The following is a 12,829-nucleotide window of genomic DNA, read 5'->3' as shown; positions in this document are numbered from 1 at the left end:
TCACACAGACCATGTTGCTTTGCAATATTAGTCCCTTTTTAAAGCCCTCCATCCCAACATTTCTGGCTTCACTCCTAGCTGCATCCTTGTTTGGGGTTTTCTGTCAAAAAATGTCAGGAAGCGACCGCACTCAATTTCCCAGTGCCTTTGTATTTTTTAACAGTGCATAATCAGATCAGAGCAGACTTATGACTTTTTTAATTAACCATATTATTATTTTGATACTATTTTCTTCTGGATTGCTAGATAACAGGAACACTTTTCTAACACCATGTTACTCTGCAAATTGCTTTAATTTGTACCCACTAAGCACTGGCCCACTGTCTGACACTAGAAGGGTAAATTTGATATGAAGAGATTGCCTGGTTTTTGTACAGTATCTCCTGGCAGAGCTAGAAGAAAAGTACCTCCCTCAATGAGAGTAACACAGGACAAGTGCGTTGTTTCAGCCAGAACTGCAGACGGCTTTGGTGGAGGAGAGCAGTGGTCAGTAGGCTTCTTCCCTTGGCTGGGCTTGTACACATACAGGAAGCCTTAACTGACATTTGCTAGATTTGTAAATCCCTACATGACCTTTGTGTGTCTCTTTAAATAGTTTTGAAGCACTGCCAGGTTCACCAACCTTGCATCACTTCGAAAATACTGAGACCCTTTGGTTACATTGGTAGTGGGGTAAGACCACCCTGTCCCAGCTGCTCTCTTCACACCTGAAGGGCTTTAAAAAGATAATTTGAGGATTTCTGTAAAAATCTTCTCCATCTTCCAAAACTGGCCGTCACAAGGACACAGCTGCTGTAATACTGAGTGCCCCGTGGACTGGGAGGCACAGCAAAAGCCCAGATGAACCCAAAAAGACCTGGGTCTTAACCCAAAACTAACCCACACGTCCATGAGCTGTCGCTGCTGTTGAGTCAGAACAAGCATGTGCGCTTTCCTACGGATGCATTCAGGCGCTGCACTGACTGTCAAAATCAGCTTGCTCGGGGGCTCCTGCTCTGCATAAAACTGCACCCAGACCCTGAACATAAGGTTTGCTACTGGCATCCATGTTCTTGACTATGACATTCATAGCCCTTAACTACAGGTATTTTAGAATTATATTAATATCTCCTATATTATGTAAGGCAGATTGGAGTTCTGTTCCATTTAATCTTGCTCATCCATCATTTATTTAACTTTGCACATTGTCATTCAAAGCAAGTATTTTAAAATCAAGGCTCCGTTAAACTTATTCAATTATCTTTTGTTCTAGGTAACTGTTATCACTGGGTGCAATAGCTTTTAATAACTGAAATAGAACACTATGAAAATAAAAATATGATTGTTAACATTGGAGTATCCCCAGGTCCTCATTTTAAAGCAGCTCAGGCATTAATCCTACAACTTATAAATAAATGATTATTAAAAGAAGTTGTAGGAACAGTTGTAGGAAAAGTTGTAGAAACAGAAAACTAAGCAATGCCTTCCATCATTGATTTTGTTTTTTTTAAGCAGGTAGGTCTTTTTTCTACGCAGCAAACACAATGGCTTTGATGTTTTATGTAATGCTGTCGCTCACCGAAAGACAACTTGGAGTTCAGCATAAAATTCACACTGCACGGAGAGTCTCGCAGCTCCTGTGCTCCTGTTTATCAAATGTTTTATGTTTAAGAGTATTAATACTGCTTGAAAACTATGTTCAGAAGAGACACAATTGTGGTGACACAGTCTTAATCACTTTGTAATTAGATGTGTGGTTAGTAACTTCAAAGTAAGGGGAAATATTGCTCTATTTCCATACTATTCTTACTCTATGTCATGCTTGTAAAAACTTCAAAGTGTTTAAAAAAAACAGTCTGATTTCATACACAATTAGTTATGGAACTGATACTTCCAAACAGAAACCTAAGACAATAGCAACTCACTTTCTAGCTTCTGGCGAGGAACAAAACAAGGCAGAGATAACAGCAAGAATTAGCTGATACCATAAATCACCTCCCTGCTTTCCAGAGTGGGAAAGCTTGGGATCAGACAAACCATACGGCCACGCTTCTTTAGGCTTCTCATTTGTGCCAGGAAGTTAGCAAGGAAATCTTATAGACTGAAATGTATTAAATGGTCGGAAATAGGTGGCTAGACCCAGAAACACATTTGAAATACGGCGGTGCAGAACACTCTAAGGGAAGATGCCCTCAGCCCAACTCTCTGGAGGCCAATGGTACCTGGTACAGCATCATACAAAGTAGCTGATAACAAGACAAAATTCACAAGACGGATTGTGAAATTTCATGATGTTTAGATACAGTAATCAGCTTTATCTGGGGAGAAGTGTTCACACAGGCCTCCTTGTCATCCTTCCTTTTCCCAGTGCTGGCCAATACCACATTACCCAAATAACCCAAACTGCTGTTCCATGGACGGCAGTGGTTGCACAGCGCAGCCTACCTTCACCTCAGCAGTTCTCCAGGGCAAGAATCAATGTGAACTGCATATTTTTTTCTGTTGTTCCTCCATCACAGTGCAGAGAACAAAAAAATACCTTTGAAAAGATGTACATATGAGATCAGGTGAATTACAAGCAATACGAACAAGAGACGTACGCAGGTATTGACTAGCCTTGCTCAAAGTGATTATTGCAGGCTACAGCAAGGAAGCTGCAGTCTCCCAAATACTTTCAATCATATCTCATTGGTCTCCAGACAGATCAGCCTGCAAGAATCTTTTCAATCACAGATCCTATAAAAACCAATTTGATTTCATGATGGTGATGAATCTGTCCTCTGACTAATCTTATTTTTGCTTGCTTGCTTTGAGAAGACCCAGATCAGACAACTTGAGATTAATCCATACATTTTTGGCATTTTGTTAATCACTCTATTGCTTTATCAATAACCCCATATTGGACAATTACCTCCATCTGAAGAACACTTTCTAATTGTCAGTACCTGGGAGGCTGGGCATTTGTGATAAATCTTATTAAGGGGACAGAATTTCTGCTGTTCTATCAGAATGTAATAATCAGCTCTAAAACATAGGGATAAAAACAAGTGGAAAACAGAATAAAATGCCATGTGTTCTCATCCATGGGAAATTATGCCAGACCAATGGCACATCATTCCTTATAAGAGAACTACCTTGTTGGACCAGGGAAACACATTTGTCCGCACCTATCCAGAGCACGGCAGTCAGTGAAATCTCCCTGTGTGAGTTACTGCTCTGAGGTGGAGCAGTTGGGAATTAACAGCAGGAACCAGCTCCGTGGAGACTGGCAGCAGGCTGTGCTGAAATGGGACTTCTCAGAGCACAGACATGACCAGTGAGGACAATCCTGTTCAAGGTGGCCACTAAGGGTCCTGGTCTATGAAGCAGCTGTGATGGTCAAGGAGCACTCCAAGGCTTACGTTCAAGGCAATAGCTGTCTTATAGACGAAGATATAACATCAAACCTGTGTAAAACTGCACTGTATTACCAGGCTTTTCTTTTCTTTTTAAACCTTGAAAGAGTCAGTCAGAGTCAGAGAAAAGGTGGTGATATCAGAGGGACTAATTCAGCTAAAGATCAGAGTGTGCTGCAAAGAGACACGGCTCGCCTCTGCCCTGCATCGGGCTGGTAATCACTGCCCCAGGCCCCCGGGAAGGGAAGCAATAAGAAACGTGTTTCGTCTCCTGAAGAATCAAGACTTGAAAAAAAGATGTAATCAACAGTGCAATTTGCTTCTAATTCAGAAACTTTCGAGGTCTGCTGCTGTGAAATAGTTTATAATGAAGCAATTTCTACCACCGTGATGAAGAGGAGAGACGTGTGGGCCAGGAACAAATCGAAAGCTACTCCACCAGGATCATCCCTCTTGAAGAGTCATCAGCACTGCTGCTGAAGTGTCTTCAGTACACGTGACTTAGCATTTATTACCCACGCCGACACTGTGCTAACCAGCCCTGCACAGGTCAGCGTATCACTGCCTCATCTCTGCTGTCTGTGCCACACTGAGCCTGGGGGCCAGGGTGGCATGTGAGCTCCTCCATGCAAGCAGATGTGCCAGACATGGAGTATGAGATGTCCCCATTTCCCTCACAGAAAAAATTCATGTCTAAATCATCAAGTAGTGGAGGAAAAAGGGGTTCTGTGATGCCAGATGCTGAAGCCTATGTCTGCAAGGCCTCTGCCCCTTAGAGAGGGGGGGCAGCAAAGGCTCAGCTGGTGCAAAGGGTTTAGTCCACACAGGTGTGACAGCAACTCCTGCACCAAGCCAGGAGGCCTTGTAGTGACCTGCCCGTGGTCACCAAACCCTTGGAGGCCTGCAGGATTTCCTTAGCTCTGCCTGGACCATCAGGGGTGCAGGGGCAAGCGGGAGCAGTGGCACAGCCATCTGCCAGGACAGGCCCCCAGGGCTGCGGCTGCCCGTGCTGCCCCAGCACCAGGAAGGCTCGTCCAGGGCTGCTTCTGGACCGTGGCATCACAAGCTTAGCGCTCACCCTAATGAGCTACCAATTACATCAACAAACTGCATTAATTTTCATGCTCTCCCATTTATGCCAGAGTCATTATGCTTTTGCACTCCATTTACCCCACGGTGTCCACTGAGACAAACAGTGGCTTATTATTAAAGCAGCAGCATCTCCGCAACCCCACAAGCCCCAGGTCGGAGTACCAAAGCTCAGGCACGACCTTGTTGAGACCCAGATGCAGCACAGGGGATGCAGGGGAGGGTGGACAGGCACTGTCCTCACTGCCACTGCTGGGTTTCCCCAGGGCAGGATCAGTGCTCGGCTGAGGGGAGGCGACGTTTTTGCACCCAAAAACCATCCCCCTGCAACTAAAAGGCACCTGATGGAGCTCGTCCGCACGCCTGTCCAGACCGAAGGCAGGACCCGTCAGTCCCAGCTACCACTCTGGAGAGCGGGGGCTCCATTAGAAAAAAAAAATTGATTAAGGATTATACAAGCATGCTTTTATTTTTTTTTTATGTGTTCCAAAATTACCTCTGTAAGCTGTCAATGCCACAGCAGATCTCTGCAAGGCAGGGTATTTTAAAGGCTATTTTAAAGATTTCAAAAATTGGGAAAGTGATTTAAAAAAAAATAGAGTTCCAGCTGAAAACTTTAAAGCCATTTCAGAGCTAAATAAAGCAAGGAAAACAAAAAATAACTAAAAATAAAGTTAGCAGGCCTTTAATACTACATTTATCAGACAAGCTAAATATAGCAGTATTAGACTAAAACACTCCCTTTAGTAGGCTTAAGTTTCAACAATTCACAGAATCACAGGATGTTAGGGATTGGAAGGGACCTCGAAAGATCATCTAGTCCAATCCCCCTGCCGGAGCAGGATTGCCTAGACCATATCACACAGGAACGCGTCCAGGCGGGTTTTGAATGTCTCCAGAGAAGGAGACTCCACAACCTCTCTGGGCAGCCTGTTCCAGTGTTCGGTCACCCTCACCGTAAAGAAGTTTTTCTTCATATTTATGTGGAATTCATTCGCTATTTAGCATCCACATTAAATCACTCAGCACTTTGATTTTTTTAAAACAAAACCAAATAGTAAATTTTTATCTGCTTAAAGCAGGCCAAATCATGGTGGGCTAAACATAGAAAAGAAGAGCGATACTGGAGAATGATGTAAAACCTAATTAAAGACCTTTGGCTGCCACAGAATTGAAAACCAATTAAAAACCTCTTTTGCCTTGAAAAGTCCCAGAAGAAATTCCTAAATCTTAATTTGCTTCTGTCCTTATCACCATATTGACAGGTCTCCGGAGCCTCCTCTGCCAATCCAGGAGGATAAGAGAGAAGCAAGCAGCCGCACACAGGGTCTGCCTCCCGCTCCGCAGGCAGAGCCAGCTGGACCGCGAGCTTTAATTATGGAGCACGATCGGATGCTCCATTAGAGAGAGGGCTTTAAAAACCCTATTTAAAATTTGATATGCAAGCCTCGATACCTTGCTGCTAAGTATAGCCCTTATGGACAATGAAGGATGATGTTCAGCCCAGGCCACACCTTGAACCCACCTCCTCCTGCCAGCGGTTTCAGCTGCTCCCAGCTTGAGCCGCTGTGGGCACATCAACTGCAGTGCAAGCAAGGAGGAAAACCAAAATTTTCAAGTTTATTCCAAAAAAAGTAACGTTATAAGGATCAGCATACTTCTGTCCTTTTTGGGGGTAATGCCTCAGCACTTTGCCAGACACTTGATACGATTTTGTTTTATTACTGCAGAGAATTATCAAGGAGACAGGCTGGGAACACTCAGAAAGGCTTTTTACAGGTTTATATTTAATTTAAGAATCTAATCTAATTCCGTAGTAGCCTTCTCTTTTTGTTAAATTAACACTTAATTCCTTCTTTGCTATGAATTCATATCTGTGGTCAGACAGAGAAGATGAAATTGGAAAATACAATTCTAGGGGTGTCATTCTGCATATGAGTAATGAGACCTAGGGTTTTTCTACATGGATTTTGACATTTATTCATTTTCTTTATACCACTTTTCATTCTGTCTGACAATCTCATTACAACCTGGGGTCTGAGATTCACAACCACAGCAAGTGCAGAGACCAGAGGTAACCAGAGGGCTCAGGTCTGCTCCTGGTTCCACCACTGGGAAGACGCAGGCTGCCCACCGCATGCCCACTGAGCAGAGCAGTTGTCTTCTCGAGCATCACCGACACACGGATCAGAAATCCCAGGCCATTGAGATCCTCTGATGTAGAACCTGGGAGCTGGTGCTGTGCGAGAGAAGGAGCATCCGAGGGCAGAAAGGGTGCAGTGCTGGATGTGTCGGGGACCCAATGCACCCTTGGAGTGATACAAATGCACCTTTTCTTCTGCACATTTTCCCCTTTTGTTGAATGCTCCCTTACTCCTGTTACTGCACTCCTTTTTCCTTCAGTTTTTCAGACCCCTAATGTATTCTGTATTTTCCTTCCCACTGAGCCAGACTCAATCTTCCCCACCTCTGCTGAGCCACGCAGCCAGGTCAGCTCTCCCCACTGCAGGCAGCCAGTGACCCTGCTCTCCTGAGCTCTAGTCTTCTTAACTGGAGGAAAGGAACAAAAATTTTCTTAGCAAAACCCTACAAGATGATGGGTGACCGACCATTGCACCTTTCCACTGGAGATCTCACAGGCATTGCTTGAGCTGGCGATTTGCTGGGATTTTCTTGATATAGTGTATGTCCATGCAGGTTTCCAAAAAGCAGCTTGGGCATTGCAGGTCCTTTCATTATTTTTCCTGCTGAAGTCCCAGGCTCCATCCAAGTCACCAGATGCAGAGAAGCAGCCTGGGCCTGGTCAGACACAAGGGAATATCACAGTACTTGTATTTACCAGCAGTTACGTAAAGCAAACTTTCACCTTGAGAATATATTGACATTATTTAAAACTTGTGCTCCTCGTGACTTTGCTCCATTTTGCTTGTGCACATCACGATGGCAGCTGCAGCAAATTGCCACCTTGACTGTGCTGTGCTGCATCAGTGGGGCTCCGAGTTCTTCTCACTCCCAGCCCCGGGGCTCTTGCTCCCCACAGACAGGGCTGGGCACTCCCCCTCCACCCTTTAGGTCTGCAGCTACCCAAACGACTGGGCTGGTTTTGGCTGGGGTACAGTTAATTTTCTTCATAGTAGCTGGTACGGGGCTGTGTTTTGGATTTGTGCTGGAAAGAGTCTTGATAACATAGGGATGTTTTCGTTATTGCTGAGCAGTGCTTACCACCCTTCCTGCCCTTTTCTGCCCCTCACACCACCCCACTAGCGAGTAAGCCGGGGGTCCCCTGGTTGGGGACAGCTGACCCCAACTGACGATAGGGATATGCCATTCCATATGCTGTCATGCTCAGCAATAAAACTATGGGGGAGGTTGGCGAGGGGGCTGCTGCTCGGGGACTGGCTGGGCATCAGTCAGGTGGTGGTGAGCAATTGTTTTCATTTGCATCACTTGTCTTTCTTGGGCTTCATTTCTCTTTGTTACTTCATTTTTAATTACAATTTATTATTATTATTTTATTTCAATTATTTAACCGTTCTCATCTCAACCCCTGAGTTTTCTCACTTTTATCCTTCCAATTCTCTTCCCCCATCCCGCTGAGGGGGGAGTCAGCGAGTGGCTGTGTGGGGCCTATTTGCCAGCTGGGGTTAAACCACAACAATGACTTATGCATTTGGTTGCTCAGCAAAAAAAAAAAACCTCAAAAAGAACCCCTTTCTCTCATATGGGCACAACCTGCCAGGCCACATGGGGCACAGATCCTGCTGGAAACATCCCTTTTTACCTTCTCCACATTCAGGTTTCACAGTGCAGGAAAGAGCCACTGGGAACTGCTTAGCCAGCGCCTGCCAAAGCAATGCCCACATGGCCTCAGTGCAGGGTAAACGGTCCCTGGGCTTCCTGCAAGCTGCTGCCCAGAGAAGGGAAACAGGGGACAACGGCAGCTGTTACACAGCGGGGCGCAGGGGAAGATGAGCAGCAGGGCCCAAAGACCACAGTGACATGTATCCCATCTTGAGCAGCTCAAAATCTCTGCAGAGAACCACGTACCAACCTGGGCTCTTCCCCTGCACACAAGGAAGAGGGTTTTCTGCTCCTGCAGAGGTTCACAGTCCCTGCCGCCATCAGGGATATGTACACCGCTCACAGGGACCTCACTGCACCTGCGGGCCCAGCGACATGGTGCCACTGCTGGAGACAGTGTGTGAGCAGCTGCAGCTGCAAACGTTTCCTGGGCAGGTGCTGCTGTCTCAGATCCCAATTACGGAGCCATAGGCAGGGATGTGCTGGCCACCAGAAACTCCCTTGCTCACTCATAGGTGTTATGCACCGAGATGAGTGATGAGAGTTGGAAAACCTACCTGCCCTGGAGGCCAGCTTTAATTGCAGCATCTTCCCCCCCCCGGACGGGGACCTCAGAGGGCAAAGCTTTCCTCCCCGGGGACCAGCTGTGATCATGAGCTCTCACGCTCTGGCATGCTGGGCAATGTGCTCCAGGGCTCCAGTGGTCCTTTTTCTTCAGGTGGGTGCACTTGTCACCGCTTAGCATTCGCAATCAGCCTTCAAGGATCCATTTCCATGAGCCAGAGCAATGAGTCATCTGATCAGTTTGCTCACCGTGCAAGTGAGCTTTGCTGCTGTGCTCATTACACAAAAAAGGCAGCTTTAATTTGGGGAAGGCAGCTTTAATCCAGCTGGAGGAGAAAAGCCATCAGGAGTTCATTTAGTGCAGTTCAGTGGGAGCTCTGCATGTCAGCTCCCATGCCATCAGACGCTTAGTAAGAGGCAACTCCAATTGGGAATTAACCCATTTTGCAGTTACTGCTAAACCTCTGAGTTTAATTATTTTAAAGTATTTTAATCCCCATTGCTGGTCTTTCACAGAGACTTCTCAGCCTCAAAGCAGGTTCCTTTTTACAATGGCAACTTTAGGACCTTTTCTAAGGTAGACTGGATCCAGAGCTCAAGGGGCCCCAGGCTATCAGACCCACCCAGGTGTCCCAACACCATCAGCTTCAAGGGCTCTTCTACACATAGAAATAGGCTGCTTCCCCCTCCCCCGCTTCATTGGTACAGCTAATTTATTTTCTTTTATGCCCAACCTTTACTCCTGAACAACAGACTGCCCTGAGAGAAGGACGGAGAGGGACTGTCTAGAGATTTGTGTATTGTAAGGTCACAGCAGGCTTTCCCTGACGTAAGACACTAATAGCATGGCTAGACACACTAAATGACATAAAAGTCTAGAGTGGACAATTAAACATAATTTCAAAGTGATACTTACCCTACTTGGAAAGGGCACTGGATTTACAATGTCTAATCCTTTGCAAAATGTCTGTATATTAAATAGCAATATTTAATGCAACCACATATTCTCTTGGAGGTCTTGTTAGTCTATCCTCTTGCTAAAAATACTCTTGGTTTGTCTCTGGGAATACAGTAATTCTCATTAGCAAATCACAGTTAGTCTTATCTAATACAACAGCACAGACTAATATACATGGAAAATACATCAAAGAAACTAAACGATGGCTTTATGCCTTTGAGTGGTAAAAATAGTCAAAGCGATCACTAATTTTATTGTGAGAATAAAATAGAAAAAAATCCCTTAACGACTACATGCAAAAGCTAGCAATAAGCTTGTGCATGTGTAAATTAGGCCATACACCTCATTGTGCTCAGGCCATGCATCATACCCACAGCTACATCCTTTAGTTCCCTTTATGGCACCTCTTGGAGGTCCTCGACACAAGCCATACCTACCTGGCAGGGTTATATGCCAGCTGGAAACACCACCTCAAAGTGCTCTACTTCTATGCCAGGCTCAGTTTGGTTTCTTAACTCACAGCTTTCCAACGTCTCTTCATTACCCCCCAATTACAGGCAGTTGCTTGCTGAATTTCTCCAAAGTGGGTGTTGCTTTCACATCATCCCCTATAGAAATACTCCAGCCTGTAGGACGCAGTACAAGCCCCGCATTGTGCTTTCACACAAAGGCTTAATTTGCAAAAAAGAAAAAAAAAAGTATGTTTTACAGAAACGTTAAAGCAAGCAACTGGGAATTCTTAAACCTATACAAAGCACCTCCCATAAGCATGCTGGTCACAGGACTGGTTTGGCTCATTTGGGCTCAACCATTGCACGAATCAGGATCTCCCTTTCTCCCTCCCTGCCCCTCAAGGTCAGTTCCTTATTTACCAGCAACTAGGTTATTTGTTGAGATGACTTATAGGGAAGAGAAACCCCCTAGTTACCTTGCAAAATAGCATCAGGAAGACAAAACCAATCACACCCACAGGTTTATTTTTATTGTTGTAACAAAGATTACCCATCACTGAAGAAATGTAAGGATGCTTTTTGAAATACAGGACAACTCAGATTTTGCTTGGCAGTGGGTCCCTCTTGGGATCTGGTTAGACAGCAAATACCACTTTGCATGCAAGAGCTCATTTGCCTTCTCTGCTTCATTTAGCTTCTTTATTGAGAAAACGAAGTGACCAAAGTAATTCTCATATTCTCCAGGAGGCATCCAGTTTGGAGACCACCCACTCAAACAGCGCAGCTGAGAGCGGAGCAGCCAGTAACAACAGAGGCAGGTCCAAACTGCCGAATCTGGCCCCTCTCTCAGATGAAAACAGGCAGCAAGAGATGAGGCTGAGCGCAGCTGCAGTGAGCCTGGCTGCAGGCAAGATGCTCCCTTACCTGGAGGAAAGCTGTGCCCTGGGAAGGTGCCAAAGCTCACCGGTACCTGGCAGCTTTGCAAAAGGGCACGCACAAGCTCTGAGTGCTTCCCTGGCCTCCACCACCTTCTTTAAGCAGCAAAACTCTAGGAACCTATCGAACAGGCTGAAAGGTGAGCAGAACTTTTACTAAAATTGCTATAAAATCACCATAGCTTTCATAAAACTCCTTTTACCACTAATGTTATCATGTTGTTCTGGTTAAAAAAAAAAAAAAAAAAGCAGCTCCCTCACTGCTTGGTGACAGCCACAAACAAAACTCACACCACTCTGTGCCTGTAGTAATGCTAGCAGTACACTCCAGATTTTTTTTCCTGAGCCTAATGTTACTTGAAATGGCTTTGCAAGGCACATATATCTGATCTGTAACCCACACACAAACATATCATGTTGTTCCACATCATTCACTGGAGCTGGAAGGAAAAGGGACCTTAAATGAACATAAAACATTGCATCTGAGTATTTAACACTGCATCTTTTTCAACTGAGGGAAGCAGTTCCCCTGTTACATCCTTCTTGTTTACCACTTTATTCAGCTGTGAACACACAATTATTGGTGACAGATATTCTAATAAGTAACCAAAGTTACTTTTACTGAATAAGTAAACTGTAAAGCTGTCTTGAGTGCCTACAAAATATATTTGCACATATATTGTCTATGATTATACTACTGAAGTCATACTGTTATGGTAAATGAACCACAAAAATACCAGGCAGTTTGAAAGATCTGAATAGGACAAATGTCACCTGTGAAATGGCTGGTGGGGCTGTACAATTCTGAAGAACAAGTTGCCACTAAACTACTGCACCTCTTTTCGGTGTGTTAATGATGGAAAGCAAAGGTGTAGGCAAGCACTTCCTACAGGCAATGAGACAGAGCAGGGCTGAAACTGCCATACATTTGCCACTGTAGTGCATGTTTTTACAACCAAATATTGATGTACAAACCATCATCCATCATCTATGATGGAACAAGCACTAAAAATGGAAGAAAGAACATTCAGCTGCTATTTAGCCACTCAGGTTTTCTATTTAGCCATTCAAGGTGGTTTGATTTTTTGCTTTTTTTTTTTTTAAAAAAAAACCCAATTCATCCCACTCCACCTTGACAGCTTGTTTACGATTTGTTTCTAGCCACAGACAGCTGACAGATGTGATGTGATTAGCAAGACAAGGCAGTCTAAATACAGAGCAGACAGCACAGCAGAAGACATGCAATGGGACCATAAGCTACTTTGCATGCTTCGACATACCTACTAGTCTTGAAGTTTTCATCTGATGGGCATTAACACCTGCAATTCCAGGCAAGGTTAGGTTTCAAAACTGACTGCATTTAGGAGCAGACCCAGTTTCTGTTGAACTACAGAGAAAAAGTAGGTGGCTTTCTGTGGCAGAATGTTCAGATCGGAACATTTTCAGCTCAGTTTCACTATCATTAGCAGAGTTACTAAAATAATTATTGCCATTCAGCTTGTGCATTGGTGACCTTCTCCTTGATGCCACCTCCACAGTGCTATGGTAACAGGAGCCCGCGTGACAGGCACTGCAGAGTGCCACAACTGCTCTGATCTGCAGGAGCAGAAGCGCCTGTAGGGAAACACTCGCCTCCAGTATTCTGAGTTGTCAGAC

At 44.8% G+C, this 12,829-nt stretch overlaps 1 protein-coding gene across 1 annotated transcript in view; it reads right to left on the bottom strand.

Annotated features, from left to right (window-relative positions):
* Positions 1-10,292: 10,292 nt before the first annotated feature.
* The window catches only part of KLHL13 (kelch like family member 13), an 88,429-nt gene continuing 85,892 nt past the window's right edge, over positions 10,293-12,829 (bottom strand). Inside the window, exon 9 of the mRNA XM_068411919.1 lies at positions 10,293-10,457. Coding sequence (XP_068268020.1) covers positions 10,447-10,457 — 11 coding nt within the window. The 3' untranslated portion in view covers positions 10,293-10,446. The remainder of the gene's footprint in view (positions 10,458-12,829) is intronic.

The sequence above is a fragment of the Nyctibius grandis genome, chromosome 13 (genome assembly GCF_013368605.1).
Source record: "Nyctibius grandis isolate bNycGra1 chromosome 13, bNycGra1.pri, whole genome shotgun sequence".
Taxonomy (NCBI): domain Eukaryota; kingdom Metazoa; phylum Chordata; class Aves; order Nyctibiiformes; family Nyctibiidae; genus Nyctibius; species Nyctibius grandis.
Note: the sequence above shows the minus strand (reverse complement) of the source record. Positions and strands in the feature narration are given on the sequence as shown.